This window comes from Odontesthes bonariensis, chromosome 11, assembly GCF_027942865.1.
Source record: "Odontesthes bonariensis isolate fOdoBon6 chromosome 11, fOdoBon6.hap1, whole genome shotgun sequence".
In the NCBI taxonomy this organism is placed as follows: Eukaryota; Metazoa; Chordata; class Actinopteri; order Atheriniformes; family Atherinopsidae; genus Odontesthes; species Odontesthes bonariensis.
Window position 1 is genome coordinate 18543917 of NC_134516.1, and position 19263 is coordinate 18563179.

At 41.5% G+C, this 19263-nt stretch overlaps 1 protein-coding gene across 1 annotated transcript in view; it reads left to right on the forward strand.

Moving 5' to 3' along the window:
* The window catches only part of LOC142391781 (transmembrane protein 163a-like), a 57884-nt gene extending 39918 nt beyond the window's left edge, over nt 1–17966 (forward strand). Inside the window, 4 exon segments of the mRNA XM_075477842.1 lie at nt 465–561; nt 11528–11639; nt 13459–13600; nt 16545–17966. Of these exon segments, the coding sequence (XP_075333957.1) occupies nt 465–561; nt 11528–11639; nt 13459–13600; nt 16545–16605 (412 nt within the window). The 3' untranslated portion in view covers nt 16606–17966.
* Nucleotides 17967–19263: the final 1297 nt, after the last annotated feature.

Here is a 19263-nt window from a genome sequence, read left to right on the forward strand (position 1 = left end):
GAAGCTGGGCTGAAACTGGCTCATCAACAGGACAAAGATCCCAAACACAGCAGCAGATCTACAGCAGAATGTGTGAAGAAGAGAAGAATCAGGGTGTTGCACCGGTCCAGTCAGAGTCCAGACCTCAGCCTGACTGAGATGCTGTGGTGGGACCTTCAGAGAGCTGAGCAGAAACCAGAGCTGCAGACCTCAATGAGCTGAAGCAGCTGGAGAGAAGAGTGGGCCGAGATACCTCCTCAACCAGTATCTGTTCAATAAATAAGGAAACAGTGTAATATTCTGTGTGTTTTTGCTCATCTGAAGTTGTAATTTTAAACCTTCAACATGACTGTGGATCATAATATCTGTAACACGGTTATAAGCTTCCATATAAAGTTAAGTTTTAACCTGGTTTTATCCTCTCTTTGACTGTTTGTTTCTCTTCTCATCATTTACCAACTGACCTCTTTCCTTTTCCTCCTCAGAGCCTGTGTCATCCTGGGGGTTATTTTCATCCTTTCCTCCTTGTGTATTTTGGGAAAAGCCATCCATGACCTGGCAACCAAGCTGCTGCCCGAAGTGGTGAGAACTCACCCAACACACACACACACACACACACACACACACACACACACACAGATCTCTCAGTCCAGAAGGTTTCATATGGAGCTGTTTTACATCACAAACTGACTCCTGCATGTGACCACATTAGCATTAACTATCACATGTCTAGACATTTTTAAATCCAGGTTAAAAACATTTCTTTTCTCATGTGTCTATGCATGAAATCTGCACGATATCTTTGAATTTATCTGGACTGTTGCTTGTTTTTAATCATTTAAATAATTTTATTGTTTCTCTTTATAGTCTTTTATGTATTTTTAATGCTTCTTCCACTCCCTGCTGCAATGCTTTTATTTTATGTGAAGAACTTTGAATTGTTTTGTACATGAAATGTGCTACAAATAAATTTGATTTGATATCACATGTTGATCTTCACACATGAGGTCATGCAGCCGACTGGGTGCGGCGTAGAGGTAAAAAAAATCATTGATACAATTGATAGATGAGAGCTTTGGATTAAATTGTCCACCAAACAGGATAAAATAACGTTATTCGTCTCGTATTCAGTGAAAAAACATCGTAAATTATCCTACAACAGCTGACCCGGGTCACTCAGCATCGTTGTTCACCTCGATGAACTCAGGCCGTGGAATGCGAGCCAGAAGTTTAATGTATAATCAGATTTTTCTGTGGAATTTGCAGTTAATTTTAAAGCTTTGCCAGATAGCAAAAACCGCCATGTCCAGCCTGGATAACCCTCGTCTCCCCGCTGTGCTGCCGGCCGTCTGCCAGAGATGAGGATTTCAGAATTACAGCAGAATATCTGTACTTGGTGGCGTCCAAAACAAACAACATCCAGGCAGCGCTTAAAGTTCTTTATGTGATGTGCATGAAGCTGGCTGATTCTCTCCTCGTCCTGGCTCTGATTCTGATTGGACGGCTTATTCTCAGCTGGGAACGTCAAGTCGTCCTGAAAGGGGGATGGCTGCCAGTTTGTGAGCAGATTGAAGGCCTTCGTGTGGCGTTTTGTGTTCAAAGGAAAGAAATCGCTCGTTAGTCCGGAGCATTTTTTTTTGTCCACACTGGAAAAAATGCCCCTCCAAAAATAAGTAAGAAAAACAACAAAAAAAAGACGTTTTTGCTTGAAATAAGCAAACAAATCTGCCAATGGAACTAGTGAAAATCGGCTTGTCAAGATTTCTTGAAATAAGATGTGATATTTAGGACTTTTGAGATAAAAGTGATCTTGAAATTAGCTTAAAAACCTCTTCAAATGTCAAAAAAAGCTTGTTTCATGTGAAATCCGACTCAAAACAATTTGTTTTCAATACTTTTTCATTTAACAAGATATTCCAGATGTATTGTCTTCAAACAAGTCCCTATATCTGGCTGAAATAGTACTTGTTAGGCAGTTGTGTCTTATATTAAGTGTAATGAGATATTTGGACTAGAAATGAGACAAATATACTTGGTAAGACTTTGATTTTTTCCAGTGCGACCTTTCAGAAATGAGCTTTGAATGCGAAGCTGCAGTTAAAATTCAGTTATAAGTCTTAACAGTTCCTCCTTTTCATGAGGCCCAGATTAAATTAGTGCTAAAAGAAGAAGGAGAAGTTTAACAGGTAGCTGCGTCTGCAGGGTTTGATGTTAAAGCTTATTAAAATTTGCTCTCCTGCTGTTTAGTCGGACTGAAAACTCTAATCTGGGTGAGATTTCGACAGATTTGATCGGCAGCGACCAGGCAAGCGGCAGATGTTGCTAAATCCTTATTGATGAACACGTCTTCACAGACTGAGAAAATCAAATTATGGAACATGTCGATTTCTGTGTTCTTGTGCACGTAAAAGGACGCTGATAGATTAGATTAAATGTCTTCTTAGGGTGGACTCTCAGGGTGAAGGTACGCTCTGTACACTGGAGTTAAAGACTCTTCAAGTCTGGGCCTTATTTCTGGCATAAAATACGTTATGACACACATGGCTTTGTAAAACATGTCTACTTTTGTATTATTTCATGAAATCTTTCTTTGTTTTTGCAATCTTTTTTCAGATGATGTAGAGGAAAAGAAACGAGTGAATCAGTCGAATTTTCTAAGTTTTAATGTGCAGATGCAGTTAAAGAGTGTTAGCTCAGGGTTATCTCAACTATTCTTACTTCAGATCACATTTGGTCTTTTCTTCTAACTTTAGGGATTCTCTGAACTCTATAAAGTTGCTCTCACCCTCCTCTCTTAAAGGGGAAGTTCGGGTTTTTTAAACCTTATTTCTGGCATAAAATACTTTCATCTACTCACCGATAACAGTTTGGTGAAAGTCGGCGTCCTTCGGAAGATATTTAGATCACTGGAGATCAGCGTATATCCATATAACGGGAGAGAACAGAATACGGCCTCTAAATAAGGCGTTATCTGTCTTTATTTCACCAATACTTTAAATGAATGAACGCGTATTATTGCACTGTTAGCTCAGAGCTGCCGTGTTGTTGTTATCGGGGGCTTTCTACACACGCATCGTTGTCGACGCGTGCCGCTACAGCGGCATCTTTACACGGAATTTGCTACCATGGTAACATGATTCGTTATTGCATATTTCCAAATTGCCATGTTGCACAAAACTAGCAACAGCAAACTCTGGCTGTGTTCGAAACCGCATACTTCTCCTACTACTCCCACTACTCATACTAACTTTTTGAGTTAGTATGCGAGTTTGAGTAAGTGAGAAGTTCCCGGATGCATACTAGATTTGCCTAAATGTTGGGTATGCATCATGAGGTTACTACTCATACTCAAACTACCCAAGATGCAACGTAACGTGACGTCGCCGATGGTCATTTCCTGTCAAAACGGCAGTTTCAAGCTAGCTACAACGAGGGTAGGTTCACTTCCTGTTTTCAAAACAAAAGCACCAATTGTATCGTAATGGCTTTCCCTATGACAAAAGGCAACGGGCGTTTTATTTTGTGAAAATAACCAGAAGTGCGTTGCTCACTGTGGGTAGCTTTAGTAGCGCCGAATTCGTGGGAACAAAATTGTAAATAGCCGGTATTTTGTCAGGTTTTCAACACGTTGGGGATCTAAACGACTACTTTCTCACCTGAAAATGTTTCAAATGTTGCTAAAGTTTACAGAGTTTAGAGCTTAAGCAAAATCAGCTTCAGACCGGCTGATTTCGGCCCCGGCAGGAGCGAAATGCATTGTGGGTAAACGCTCTGCATACTGTCTGATCGATGAGTATGCAGTATGCGGTCTTGAACACAGCCTTAGAGTACGATGGACGTCCTTACCGGAGTGAATGAGCTGTGCTGCAGCGGCGCCCGTTGATGACATCATCCCAGTAGGCGTGTCTGTCGAAAGCCCCGGATAACAACAACACGGCAACTCTGAGCTAACAGTGCAATAGTACGCGTTCATTCATTCATTGGTCTTAAAGTATTGGTGAAATAAAGACAGATAATGCCTTATTTAGAGGCTGTATTCTGTTCTCTCCCGTTATATGGATATACGAGGATCTCCAGTGATCTAATTAGGAAATACCAGTTTATAAATAAACAAAAGTGAACAAAAATGAGGCCCCTCCTAATCTGATAGGAGCTTTTAAAGCTCAGATTCTACGCTTTTCTGTGCTTTGTTTTGATTTTTTAATTATACTCACTCACTGGCTTAAACCCGGCTGACAAAAAGTGTCCACACCTGCCCTTTTTTTCGGCTTCCACTGCCACAAAAACAGCTGCGGCGGCCCAAATGACCTCCTAATCCAGCATGTGAAATGATGATGCTCATGTCTGATGATGCTCATGTCGGATAATGGGGTGAATGTGCGAGCATGAGGATGGAGGAGATCACAGGAAGAGGGATAATTCCCTTACTCACCATGTCGATGGATGACACAGGCCCGATGCTGTTGACATATATGCCGAAGATGCCCTTTAAGGTCATTGTCGTGCTAAAAGGTGAACCTCAGTCTCCAGCTTTTGCCAGTAATTAGCACCATCTGTCATTCCTTCAGCTCTGCCAATGACTAAAGCTGCATTTTCACCTCTTGGTCGAGTATTCTTCTGTCTCTGTCTTTGATTTCCACACTACTAATACTTAAGTATTTAATTAAGTACATATATTTATTGGTTTTTCATGTTAAGATAACAACCAACAGTTTAAACATCCAAAACATATGGCAGAAAAGAAAATAATAGTTAAATGATTAAAAAAGATACAATAAACCACAGTAATTAGACAGCAAATTACTGTGCAATGAATATGAAATAATGAAAATAATAAAAAATAAATAAGTAAATAAACACATGTAAATAAAAAAATAAGTAAATGAACACATATTAATAAAAATAATAATAATAATAATAATAAATAAAAAATAAATAAAAAAAGTATTCAAAATGTAGGTTACAGCTTTCACTCCCAACAACCAATTAAATAATTTTCATTTTTTCATTCTCCCTCCCTTAACAGTTCCAGAAATATCCTCCAAATGTCATAAAATTCAGAAGGCCCTCTTTCTAACAACATACGTCAGTTTCTCAAGAGCCAAACTCGATGTTAAGTTGTTTAACCAGTGGGGTAACTGAGGGGCAACCAACATTCTTCCAGCATAACGCAATAAACAAAGGTCGACCATTTTTCTTTCCTAACAGGATAAAGAACAGTCATCTGGATAAATGCCTAAAATACACACCTTAGGGCATAAAGGTATATCTGAGAGATATACTTTAACACTGAGCTCCAACATTTTTTAATCTCTTCACATTTCCATAAACAGTGATATAATGTACCCTGGTGATTGTTGCACTTATAACATAGATCAAGTATATTAGGATCAAATTTATTTAGTTGTACAGGAGAGATATATGTTCCCATTATCCAATTAAATTGTATCATTCTCAATCGAGTGTTGATGAGACACTCATCTTTGAATGAAGAGACGGAGCTCAGATTGTGGCAATTAAACGTGAATCTCTGATTGTTTCAGAGTGTTTGTGCCTTAAGACACTAATAAAAACACCCGAAACACTGTAGAAATGTTCCGTTAACAGATTTTAAATAAATGGGAGCTGCCTTCTACTTCACATCTCATTCACAGCGTCACACAAAGACGGAAACAACATCTTGTTCCAGACGTCAGAAAACAGGAGCTGGTAGCAAACGTAGTGGCCGTGGTGAACGTCACAGGCTTCCTGGGACACGGCGAACCATAACCTGCGGTGGATGTGCAGCTCTGAGATGAGAGGAGGCTTTAAATGTTCAGTTTATGCTCTAATACGCACAGAGAGAGGTCACGTTGACAGGCTCTGGGTTGATTCAGATGAAGCGCACATCCTTTCCGGTACAGGGTACAGGCAGCCACATGTGTGATTTAGAGCAATAAAACCACATCTCTGATCGTTTCACAGCCGTTATGCTCTGAAACGTAAAAAGATATACACAAAATCCAACATTAATGCTTTAAATTACGGACTTCCGTGTGGTTAATTCGTCTGATCGACCCTGAACCTCAGACCTGAGAGGAAATGCAACTAACCCGAGGCTGAAATAATGCTGTTAAAGTTACCTTAATATCCTTCTTCACCGAGTGTTTGTCCGACAAAGATGGCCGAGAAGTTTGGTTTTAGTCTCATCGAACCGGAGCGCATCCTTCCACATGTTTGGAGTCTCCCCCATTGCTTTGGGAGGAATCCAGATGTGCTGCTCCTTCAGTGTTATATTTGGCCTCTTTGTTCCTCTCTTTAAGGGGTCGATGCCCTTCTTTCTTTGTCCATGAGTTCTGTTACCCGGCCTTTTCTTGGCAGGTTCGTGGTATCATATTAGTTTCATCTTCTAAGAATTGATTCAATGGTTTAACGGAGTGTTATCTTTATTTATATGTACGCTTTATATAACTGTTACTGCTAAATCATGTGGCACTTTGATCATTAGACTGCTTAAGGCAGCTTCTCTAATTTGGACTATTTGTTTAGGGTCTGTTAGAATTACAGTTTGTAAAGCAACAAGGGAGCAACTGGTTCATCTAAACTTGTCATAAGTCGGTTTGGTGTGTAAGTGCTCAGTTGTCAGACTAATAAAGCTGCGTGTGAATTCCTGGAGGTGACGGTGTGGTGACAAAGCATGCAAACTGAAGACTAATTGGACTGAAAACAAACAAAAATCATGCTGTGGCTTTGATTAGTTCTTATAAAAACGTGTTTTTCAGACCCGACATCAGATGAGGGATTTTATTTTTCCGTTAATAGCATGTGTGTGTGTGTGTGTGTGTGTGTGTGTGTGTGTGTGTGTGTGTGTGAAAATGAGGTGTAACAGCGTTTGTGCTGCTGAAAAATGTCACAAATCTCAGGTGTGAAGACTCAGGAGCGTTCACACGTCTGCAAATAGCTTTATCACCCTGTTGCTAGGCAATAGTCATCGCCGTAGAAACCGTGCGAAGCATCTCTGCACAAGACGAAGAGAAGCTTTGGTGAGCTTCTTAGTTAAATGTTGGCAGGGTGTAATAAGGCTTTTATTTACTAAATTTTAAGACCTAAGAGGTCAATTAAAGGGGAACTCCGGAGCATTTGAAGCGTGTTTCCATTGCTAGAGGTTGTCAAATACTGCCAGTAGGACACAGAGAGGTGCGTATCTGCGCTCCCTGTGTGAAGATCGCTCTGTCCGCACACCCTGTCATGCGAGGCTAATACGTGGTGGCTAAGGGGCAAGTGCTAACCCTTCCACGTAAAACAACAACTTGCACACTGCAGAAACGTCACACCACTTTATTAACCATCCGACAATAAAGTCACAAGCCTTATCATCAAAACCATATGCATGGTTCTCACATTACTGGCATGGGGACGTTACAAAACAACTTTATAAACAGCATGTCACTCACCGGCTGGTTGTAGGCTCGCGCATGTGAAAGCCCAAAAGAGTCAATGGAGGATAATCCCATATACAAAACAATTATCTTCTCTAGAAAAACTACGTTCAAGTATTTAAAACATTACAACAATATTACTGGGCATGTATTGTTGTAATGTTTTAAATACTTGAACGCAGTTTTTCTAGAGAATATAATTGTTTTGTATATGGGATTATCGTCCATCGACTCTTTTGGGCTTTCACATGCGCGAGCCTACAACCAGCCGGTGAGTGAATTGCTGTTTATACAGTTGTTTTGTAACGTCCCCATGCCAGTAATGTGAGAACCATGCATATGGTTTTGATGGTAAGGCTTGTGACTTTATTGTCGGATGGGTTATAAAGTGGTGTGACGTTTCTGCAGTGTGCAAGTTGTTGTTTTACGTGGAAGGGTTAGCGCTTGCCCCTTAGCCACCACGTATTAGCCTCGCATGACAGGGTGTGCGGACAGAGCGATCTTCACACAGGGAGCGCAGATACGCACCTCTCTGTGTCCTACTGGCAGTATTTGACAACCTCTAGCAATGGAAACACGCTTCAAATGCCCCGGAGTTCCGCTTTAAGTTCAACACAGCCGGGATCTGCTCGCTGTAAAAAGTCTGAAACTCCACTTCAAAAAGTTTGGACGCTGTGTATAAATATAAAGAAAAACAATGCAAAACTGATAAGCTTATATTTTTATTAGCAATAGAACTTTAAAAACATTTCATTTGAATCTGATAGCAGCAACACGTCTGGGACAAAAGTGGGTGAAACTAAGAAGAAAGAGCTGGAGGAATGTGTAGCTAATTAGGCTAATTAGCAACAGATCAGTGACATCATCGGGTATAAAAAAAGAGCACCTTAGAGAGGCAGAGTCATCTAGAAAGGGAGCATCCAGCTGGTTATCAGCTCTCAGTTCAAAGCCTGCATCTCTGATGGTAAGAGGGGGGGGCTGCACATCTGGAAAGGCTCCATCAATGCTGAAAGGTATAAAACAGGTTTTAGAGCAACATCTGCTCCCTTCCTTCTTCAGGGAAGGCCTTGCTTATTTCAGCAGGACAGAGTTAAACCACATCCTGCATCTATTCTCTTCATGGTAGAAGAGTCCAGCTGCTGGACTGACCTGCCTGCAGTCCAGATGTTTCACCACCTGAAAACATTTAAAGCAGCTAGAATCTTCCATCACAACAGCTGGTCTCCTCAGTCCCCAGATGTTCACAGATGTTAAAAGAAGAGTGGGAAACATGGACATCAAACTCAAGATGAGCTGATATTTATCATGAAAACAGTAAAAATTCTCACTTTAGACATAAAATATTAGTTTATGAGATTTGAATATCAGCGAATTCTGTTTGTATTTTTCACATTTTTTATATTCTGGAATCATTTTCAGAGCAAAGTGGCAGAATAATGAGAGTTTGAAACAGAAAGTCTCTCAGGTTTTGGAATTTAATTCGTCTTCAAATCCTTTACTGATTTATCGACGGTGTTTTTGGTGCTTTTCATCTGTGGCTGCAGTGAAGCAGACAGACGGGCCGATACCTCAGCGAGCACAAAAGACCTAAACAAAGACAGAGTGGGGGGGGCAGTGAGGCAGACATGTTGTGTTTTTCTTCTTCAACCTGCTCCTCTGTCACACACCAGACCACATATTTATTTATTTATTTATATATTCCTCAGTGAGCTGGTGCTGGAAATAAGGTTTATTTCCACCTCCTCCTTCTTCTTCTCTGGGAAATGTTAATTAGCTGCTTAGATATGCAGGTTAGATGCAGAAGGAGTTGGGAGGAGGTTGTTTGCTTTGACACCTGACTGCTCCCTGCTCTTCGGCCCAATTAACGTCAGTTAGCTTCCAAAACGAACAACCCCCCCTTCGCCATGTTGGCATTTTGTGAAATCCTTTTAACCCCCTGCAGAGGTTGTCACATTTTAATTTGATTTCAGGGTCTGAAATTCTCTGTGCTGATTAAATCCATTTAAAGGCCACAGCCAGATGTTTATGAAACATGATCAGTGAGATAAAGACACGACTCAGTTTTAAATCACCTTTCATCTTCTGTGCTGTGTGTTTAATCCACAGAAAAATGTCTTTTCTCCTTCCTTTCACCATCTTTTCCTTTGAATTGTCGCATCATTTGCATGCTGGAGCTGAGCCTCGCTGGTGCTCTGCTTTAATATTCGTGGCAGGGTCTGTTTGTCATGAGCTCTGTTTCTGAATCTGTGCAACAAACCACCCTGTTTGAATTAATCGTGATTAATCGGGGAAATCATGTGATTAATTGGATTAAAATTTTTATCGTTGCCCAGCCCTAAAAACAACACAATCTTTGAAAAGCTGAACTAAAGTAATGCAGCTTTAACAAGTGTGAAATGTACCAAGAGGCCTAAAAGGTCAGAAATGGAACGCACCCCGACACGACACGGCTGGTTTGTGCTTTGTCAGGTTTTATAAACAAACCTGAATAATTTGCAGATAGAAAGGAGGAAAAAGGAGGCGATCATGTGACCATGACCTTCACGTGTCCATCTTTTCTTTGTCCCTGAACAATCTGTTCAATACTTTGATGATAACGGGGAGCATTTTCACAGCTCTGACTCAGGTCTATGCAGCACGCCGAGGTTTGTTATCCATCTCGTCTTTGATGTTTGAGGCTGCCAAAGTGGCTTTTCATGGCTTCAAGGCCATCATAAAATATTAAAGCTGCCGCAGAGGCGCTGAGTGCTCTGCAGTCCCCCCCCCCCCCTCTTCTCTCATCCATCCTTTTGTACGAAGCTGACACAAAGATGCAACAACCACGAGAAGCTACTCTTCAGATCATTTTCAAACCCCAGAAGGACTCAACGGGAGATTTTTATCAAGAAAATCTGTGCGATGCGGAGCAATTTTTGGTGGAAAAACTGGAGAAAGTAGTTGCTGGTTTGATCCAGAGACCGAACAGTCGGGATTATATGTAGGAGTAAGGGTGGATGGGATCATGCTGAAACATGAGCAGCACAGGTTAGACCTTCAGTGCGGAGCAAAGCCCCGCAGAGAGCGGTTTTTATGATGTCTGTTTGGAAGAATTAGTCAGAAATACTTTAAAGCTGTTCGTCTGTTTCTTTGAAATGCATATTTTATTGTTTACCTGGCGTTAAAAGGGGGAAATAAGTGACTAAAGTAGTCAGTGTCACTGTCAGCCGTTCTACATTTGAAACAAAAAGGACGCCAAACCTCATCAAACTTCCCCTTTGATCCTTCCGGTGTGTATCTAATCATTTCAATCATATTTACATCTGCCAGAGGAGGAAGGGGAGTTATTATTTATTATTTAAAACCAACTTAAAAGAATAAGTTGGTGCTAAAGAGGAGGAGTAGGCACCAAACAGTCCCGATAAAACAACAGATAAATAGTCAAACCAAATATGGAGAACCAGAATGTATTTAGACTCTAAACGTAACCAAAATCAGAGTTAAGTTAAGAGAGTTAAGGCTGTGCACAGTCTTAAACTAAATAAAGTATTCCTTAAAGTGCGTTAGACCAGTTTTCCTTCATTATTGTCAACGAAGAACCTTCGGTGTCGGATATATTCGTGCTGGGCTTCTATGATTGGATCAACTGGTGAAGGAAAATTGATTAAAATGATTCTGTATGAAAAGTCTTATGTGCCGGTGAAGCACATTCCTGTCTAACCTGATCACATGACACGAAGATGCCATCCTTTCACACTCAAAGCTGCATTTTTAGGCCGCTGAGTGAATACGTTACCATGGAGACTCGTCTTTTTATCGGTCACCCTCACATCTGAAGGGTGTCGCAGCATGAAAATCCTAAACTTTAGATTGAATTAAAAGTTAATATCTGCTTTGTTACAAACAGATTAAATAAATAGAGGGTGATGACGATGCAGCTGCGTCACTCATTCTGAATTCTCTGCTCATGTTTGGCCTTCACTCCTTTACACGCATGTGGTGGGAGGGGCTAAGAGATGAGGGGCAAGAACGGTGAGCAACAGACTTTTTGATCAATAAATTCCTCCTTAAGTCTGACCGTGTAGTTTTCACATAACCTTTACAAACTAACCTTAACTGAACCAACTTTCTGTCTCTGCTTCTGTCTCCGTCAGGACGACTTCCTGTTCAGCGTGTCCATTGTCAGCGGCCTGTTGTGCATCTCTCTGTCCGTGGTCAAGTTCATGCTCGGCAGAGTGCTGACCAGCCGAGCCCTGATCACCGACGGTAGGTGCACACGCGCGCGAATGAATGGACAACGGTTCATCTTCTGCAGAGAATATAGAAAGAAATGAAGATGATTCAAGTCTTGCATCGACAATGAAAGATTCCTCTGACTATGAGCGTTGCAGAGAAAGCAGCGTCTCCTGTTGTTGTCATTTATTGTTCTACTTTATCTTATCTTTAGCCTGAAAGGGATAGTTTTGGTACCGTATGCTAAGCTAACAGCTACTGTTACATACAGTGAATCCTGCAGCTGGGCAGCTGTTCTCTGCCTAAAACGACGACTACATGGCTGTAAAAACGTAGATATCATAAGTCTTTGTGGAAGAAGAACCTGTGGTGACAAAGCAAACAACTTTCTGATGCAAAGGTGTGACGCTTTGTGAAAGAAATCTGCAATTTGAGTCCAAATCTAATCAAATTTATTCACACATTTGACCAAAATACTGCACAGAACATGACACAAAGAGCACGTAAATGACTTCCTGTGAAAGTAAGAAATAAAAACGATGAAAAGTGTTATAATGCCGTTAACCCTGATTTAAAACACAACTTAATTTCTGAAAGGGGCCTTTTTTATCCCCTTTTAAAACAACTTAAAAACATCATATGTTAATATTTTTTTCCGCTTTTTCTTCTCCGTAGATCTTTTATTCCACTTCAGTTCTCATCATTACTACCAAGTTTTCAATTATTTTCAAAAAATTAATCCTTTAAATACTGGTTTATATGATGTAAACGCCAATTTCTGTAAAAAAAAAAAAAAAACCAAAAAAACACAAAAACTGCTATATTTTCAATATATAGAATGCAAAGTGGAATTGTTGAGCGGGGATAATTATGGTCTGGGATATGTCAATGATCAGCAACAACATTGATTTTTAGGGATTTTTAATTAAAAAAAAAAAAAAAAAAACTCCTTAATTTCTGAAAAGGGACATTTTTGTCCCCTTTTAAAACGACCTAAAAACATCATATATTAATATTGTTTTCCACTTTTCTTTTCATAAATCTTATTTTCAAAAAAATAACCCTTTAGATGCCAATTTGAACTTTTTAGCCCAATGTTTAAGCCTTTCGGTGCCAGTATTTTCAAAATATGGAATGCAAAGTGGAATTATTGAGTAGGGATAATTATGGTCTGGGATATGTCAATGATCAGCAACAACATTGATTTCTAGGGATTTTTTGTTTTTTGTTATGCCCGATTTAACCACCACAAAAAAAAGGAGTTTTTTTTCTACACAATGAAAAATTGCATTGTATATGATGTATGTTTGAAATTCGAAAAAATAGTCAAAAATGCACAACTGGACCAAATATGATGAGTATCACTATTTCCAGTGTGAAATTAGAGGAGAAAGTACACCCCAAGTGGACAAAAATGTCCCCTATCAGGGATTAGGGTTAAAGGCCAAGGAGAAGAAACGTGTCTTGGTATGTGTTTTAAAGCTCTCGGTGCAGAGTTTGGAAGGCTGTCCCACAGCTTCGGAGCAGCGTGATCTTCCTTACTAACCGACCTCCACCTCAGCTAACAGAAGTTTGTCAGAGGATCTTAACGGGTCACGAGTTAGAGCAAAGGCAGAGGAGTTAAAGGTATCACATGATATCAGTGCAGCCTCCGTTGACCTGCCATAAAGTATTTGAGGTTTTGGTTTTTTAGCTCTCAGTAGCTGTTAGCTTAGCATGACCCTTCCTCCCTGCAGCTAAGGTGCAGACTCATAAGTATGCCACTTAAACAAAGGAAAAACTATCTCTTTAAATGTTTAAACCAGCTCATTTAGGGGACACTTTCCAACTATCCTCCCGTTCCTCCTCCCAGGATTCAACTCTCTGGTCGGGGGCATCATGGGCTTCTCCATCCTCATCAGCGCTGAGGTGTTCAAGCATGAGCCCAAGGTGTGGTACCTGGATGGAACAATAGGCGTCCTCATCGGCCTCATCATCCTCTCCTATGGAGTCAAGTGAGTGATCCTGCTGTGGTCAAAGAAAATGGTATTTAAGGCCATCTGCTGTCCAGTAAAGATCAGTTTATTTCAAGGTTTTTTTGTTTTATTGGAAAATGGAGCAAAGACGACGTATCGAAGGAGACATAAGTAGGTCTCTACTTACCGACAGATGCAGGTTTTCTGCCTTTAATAGGATCCTTTTCTTTGAAGTTACAGAGCTGAAGGCTTATAAGAGATAAGATATATTATTATGAGGTACAGCGGCAGTGTCCGCATCCATTTATGGATACATATTAAAGTGAGATCAGGTCTGTGCGTGTTTTTATAACATTATTCATGTAGTCCCTAATGACTGAAAATCAATAGAATGACAAAGAATACGGCATCAATCAGTCCATTAGTTCTGCTACATTAAGATAATGTAATGATAATGATAATGTCGTAATTAACCATTAAAGCACACAAATACTGTATTTAAACAGTGATGCTCGCTCTTTGTGTGCCAACAGGAACCGTTGGAACTAATCAGATTAACGAGCAACTGGTCAGCGACATGACTAAAATAAAAATAAGCTCAGTCAGTTGAATGTCTAGGATTAAAAATATCTTTAATTACATTAGATTCAACTTTATTGTCATCACACACGTACGGGTGCAGAGCAGCGAAATGCAGTTTAGCATCTAACCAGAGGGGCAATAAGCAGTGCGTGCAGCATAAATAGTGTGGTACACAGAGGCCTGTACAGGCTGTTTTTATAGCGTATGGACAGAATCTGCAGGTACAGGTGAGACCGAAATATGCACAATGATGGATTGAGGTGTTGAAAACATATTATACAGATGGATATAGACTATTCACAGGAACAATAGCAGTATTTACACTAAAGGATAAAGGTGATATGAATACATATGGGGTGAGGATTGAAAAGTGCATGAATGATAAACAGTAGCTAAATTCCAACTAAACTCAATATTCTGTACACAGAGCTGTGCAAACAGCTTGTTTAAAGTGTGCAGAACAGTCCAGTGTGACAGGGAGGGAGTTCAGTAAGGTGACAGCTCTGGGGAACAAGCTGTTCCTGAGTCTGCTGGTTCTTATCCGGAGGGAAGACAGTCTATGTGCAGACAGCGTTTCTTCTGGACGTCCTTGGTGGCAGGGAGGGGAGTTCCTATGATGCTCTGGGCGGTTTTCACCAGTCCTTTGCGCTCCCATACCATACTGGGAACCAGTTTGTTCGGATGCTCTCGATAACACAGTGGTTAAAGTCCACCAGGATGGCTGGAGACAGATGGTTCTTCTTCACTCAGTGGGGTTACATGGCACTGAAAGGATCGGATTTTTGGCTAAATTACAATCAGACTGAGTTATTAAATTCATGTAGACACCTTAATCTGACATGAAATTGGATTGGATTAAGACCCCGAGATAACTGGGTTGAAAGTCACTCTAAACCTGCTTGTAGACGCTGAGGCACGTGGTGAATTAGACTTTGCGTTCTGCGCATGCTCGACATTTTTTTCCCGGGGTCGTGACCCGGAAGTCGAAGGAGACGATATTACTGTTGTTGTCGCCGTCAGAAAGAAAGAAACAACGCGATGGAGAATGCTCCGTTGGGCAACGCATTTGTGCAACAAGCAGCTCATGACAGACTAAATGTAGAGGGACGTAGCTTCATCTGGCTCTGCGTTCTCCATCTTTGTCCAATGCCTGAGTTTGTTGTTGTTGTTGGTGGTGAAGAGGTCAACAGGAAGTGGCTCTATTAGCAATAGTTGGAATGGGTACAGCGCCACCTATCATACCGGGGTATGACACGCTTTGTACCAATGATCCCATTCATTCACCGCCATATATCCAAGGAGAATTACCATCTCATCTCATTCTGATTGTACTTTAGCCAATAATCTGATCCTTTCAGGGCCATGTGACCTAACTGAGTGTCCTCAGGAAGAAGAGGCACTGGTGAGCTTTCTTTACCAGGCTGGTGAATTAAAGACGATAATGCCTTATTTATTTAGAGGCTGTATGGTCTCTGCCCTGTTCTCTCCCGTTATATGGATATACGCTGATCTCCAGTGATCTAAATATCTTCAGAAGGACGCTGACTTTCACCAAACTTATCTGAGTAGATGAACGTATTTTATGCCAGAAATAAGTAGGGCTGTAGCGATACACTAATCTCACGATACGATTCGATACACTTACATAATGTTCTGGGAGAAAAAAGGGACAGTGAAATTTGACATGAATCGTTGCTGATTGGACTGGTGGCCCGACCTTTGAACCGGAAGGAAAACACCGCCAGACAAACAGAAACAAACGTGAGAGCTGTGCACTTTATAACATTTTTATGAACTAATTTATCACTGTTTTGTATAATGTGACCCCGGCATTGTATTGCATTACCTTAATGTTCTGTGTTTTCACTTATTGTAACGTCTAACTTTTCAATAAAATAAAAAATAAAAAAATCGATACTTTACCGGGAAACGAAATATCGATATATATCGCAGTATCGATAAAATTGCTCAGCCCTAGAAATAAGGTCCAGGTTTAAAAAAGACGAACTTCTCCTTTAATGTTTTAAAACACCATTTAAAAAAAAAAAAAATAATAATAATAATAAAAAAGAAAACACTATTTTTCTACATACAGACTATAAATATTTTGTCACAAAGTAGCACCATAAAACTGAGTTTAAAGCTCAGGAAACATCACATTCTGGAAAGTGTCACCGGGCCGCAGTGGCTGGTGGAGTTGGTTTAAAAAACTTCACGGTTCAGCGGTCTGTTGACCTCTCCGGGGGAAAAGTCTAAAGCTGATGCTGTGAGATTTTCTGCCATCAGCAACTTCCAAAACTTGAAACGAAGCAACGTTTGCAGTGTCAGACTGGGACGCTCCGCTGTACTCCTGCACCAACTTTCCCATTTACCTTAAAGCATTGTTTTCCATCCGCTGCAGGCTGCTGCTGGACATGGCCCCACGGGTCCGTCAGACCAGGAACTACGAGCGCTTTGAGTGACGGATCACAGAGGAGGAGGAGGGATGGAAGTGGGCTGACAGGACAGGGACTGTAGAGACGCTCCCTGCAGTCCCTCCACAGACAATCACATCCAGCCCCGGAGGTAACGGTGGGGGCGTCACCGTCCGTCAAAGCCGAGGATCTGAAGCCGATGGCGACAGCGTCTACGGATAAAAAACTCTCGGCATCTTTTAAGTGTTTTACAGTCAAATGTACATATATCTCCATCTTCTGCTTTTTCATGCCTCTATATTTAAACTGTGAGGATTACACAGGGAGATCCGGAGCTGCGAAAGGGAGCTCAGGCTGCCGTATACTGGAGACGAATGGGCCCAGAGAGTCCATTACTCCATAAAAGCAGCAGCTTGATTTATAATAACCTCATCGTCCTGTCAAAACACAGCAGATTATTTCCCCCCGTGGCTCCTGGAGGCCTTTGCTCAGCCGCGCTGTAAAATGTTGCTGCACAGCAGGTCAAACTGATTGATGCAGCAGTGGATTAGTGATGTTGTCTCACCTTTTTATTACTATTGAGAGGATATTTCAATATAAAGCCCGTTTCAGCAGGATAAGCACACGCTGGAAAGCACAATATTTATGTGGTTTCAGATCCCAAAACGCCAGCTTACAGTGCTGAAGAATGAAAATCAGCATTTTTTGGCATTCAGTCACCACCGTGCACCAAGTCTAACAGAGAAAAATAACCAGAACAGCCTCCTTTAATGTCGTAGAAAATCCTTTAGACGCCCAGAACTCGCACAATCTACTGACCAATAGGAGGCCCCTGCAGTATTTTTATTAATGTTTTTAAGATGTGCCCCAGGCCCAGCTGAGTGTTTGAACTCCCTGCACTCAGATGCTCCTCATCTCGTTTCAAGAACAAAGAAATATTTTCCAAAATATAAGCTTGAAAATGGTCAAAAAACGTGCACAGTGTTGCCTCTGAGGTCATCACAGGTCCAGCCTTTTCCTTCTGGCATCAAAACTGTCAAACAGGGAGCGAAATGAGTTCCACACAGAGCTGAGACGGTTCAGGCATCTGGCCGCGATGCTTCCTGATGCGTTCTGTTATGCTAACATTGATTTCTTGGTTACGGGTAGGAAGACAAATTAGAGAATTGAGGGGAGCCTCAGTCGGTGGATTCAGTTAGTTTGGGCCTCTTTACCACCGCTGCACTCTATCGCCCCCTGTGGGTGAAAAGTCTTGATGCCAGAGGTCCAAAACTGAACTGAACTGTGATGAGCTCAGAGCCGACAGTGTGATTTAACCCCCTGATCCCCGGTCAGTTTGAGGTACAGCCGGCTGAAACGTTTACCCCTCCAGTATGTTCAGTCTTAATAAACGCAGCTTTGAAGAGGAAGTGATTTCAGCAGTTTAGTCTGTGGTTTGGAAAGATCACATTAATGAGTTTCTAACCACAAACAGGACTGACTGCAGCAGTGTGTACAGTAGCTGCTTACTGTCCCCATCTCACACACACAGCCAACAGTAAAACGAGTCAATATTTATCTTTTCAAACGTTTATCAAGAACCAATAAGTGTCGTCTCTTATCACCAGCTGCTGTTTGTTTTGGAATTTAAAAGGGGAGCCTTCAATTTTTCTGGCAAACGAAGCAATGAGGCGGTAAGGAAACCGATTCGTGCCCAGTTGTGATCTACTCTCTCCCTCCCAGCTGATGGAACCTTAAAGGGATAGTTCGCCTCTTTTGACATGAAGCTGTATGACATCCCATATTAGCAATATCATTTATGAACATTTTCTTACCCCCTGCTGCGTCCTGTGAGCCGAGTTCCAGCCTCGTTTTGGTGTTGATGAAGGTAGTCCGGCTAGTTGGCTGGGGCTTAAAAAATAAAGCGTTTTGCTTCTCAAAACAATATGCGTTCAAAAGAGTAATACATTTGCATCACAGAATCGTTCTCCAGGAAAGAGTCAGACCTCACAATCGCTTGGCCCTATTTTCTCTCCCTTCGTAAATGTTTTTAATTTATACAGCCCTTTACAAACAATCATTACGATGTACCAAAGAGCTTTACAGCAGGTAATAAATAAAGAAGAATAAGTAACAACAAATAAAAACAAATAAAAGAACAGTGAAAGCAATAAAACAACAAAATCGAATAAGATAAAATAAGATAAAAGTGTCGTCATACTACTGGGTATTAGGATAAAAGTCTTATTTTCGACGGATCTGGTGTTGATGAGAGCCATGCGAACAAAACGCCGATCTGTCTGTTGGGAGGCCCGGTTAACGGGTCGGAGATCCTCCAGTGCGCGGCCCCATCTGCGGATCCTCACGGGTCGGCAGCAGGGAGATGGGCACCCGGCCTCCGGTACGACCGGCAGCAGCCATCAGCAGGAGCGATCCTCGGAGCCTCGGATGTCGTAGCCGGCGCAATCACCGGAGAGACCAGACAGCAGATGGCGAGCGTTGTTCGTGGAGGGCGAAGCCAGGTGGGCTTTCAGCCGGCATATTACTCCACCTCTCTTTCCACGTCTTCTGCGACGGCTGTTGCTTGGCAACCGAGCAGGTGGATGCCATAGGTAAGAGGATGCAGACGCCAGGACAGGTGGCGGTGGCTTTGTCTGATCGTTGTCCTGGATCGGTATTATGTCCAAAGAATCTCTGATTTTCAAGAGACCCAGGCGATCAAACACC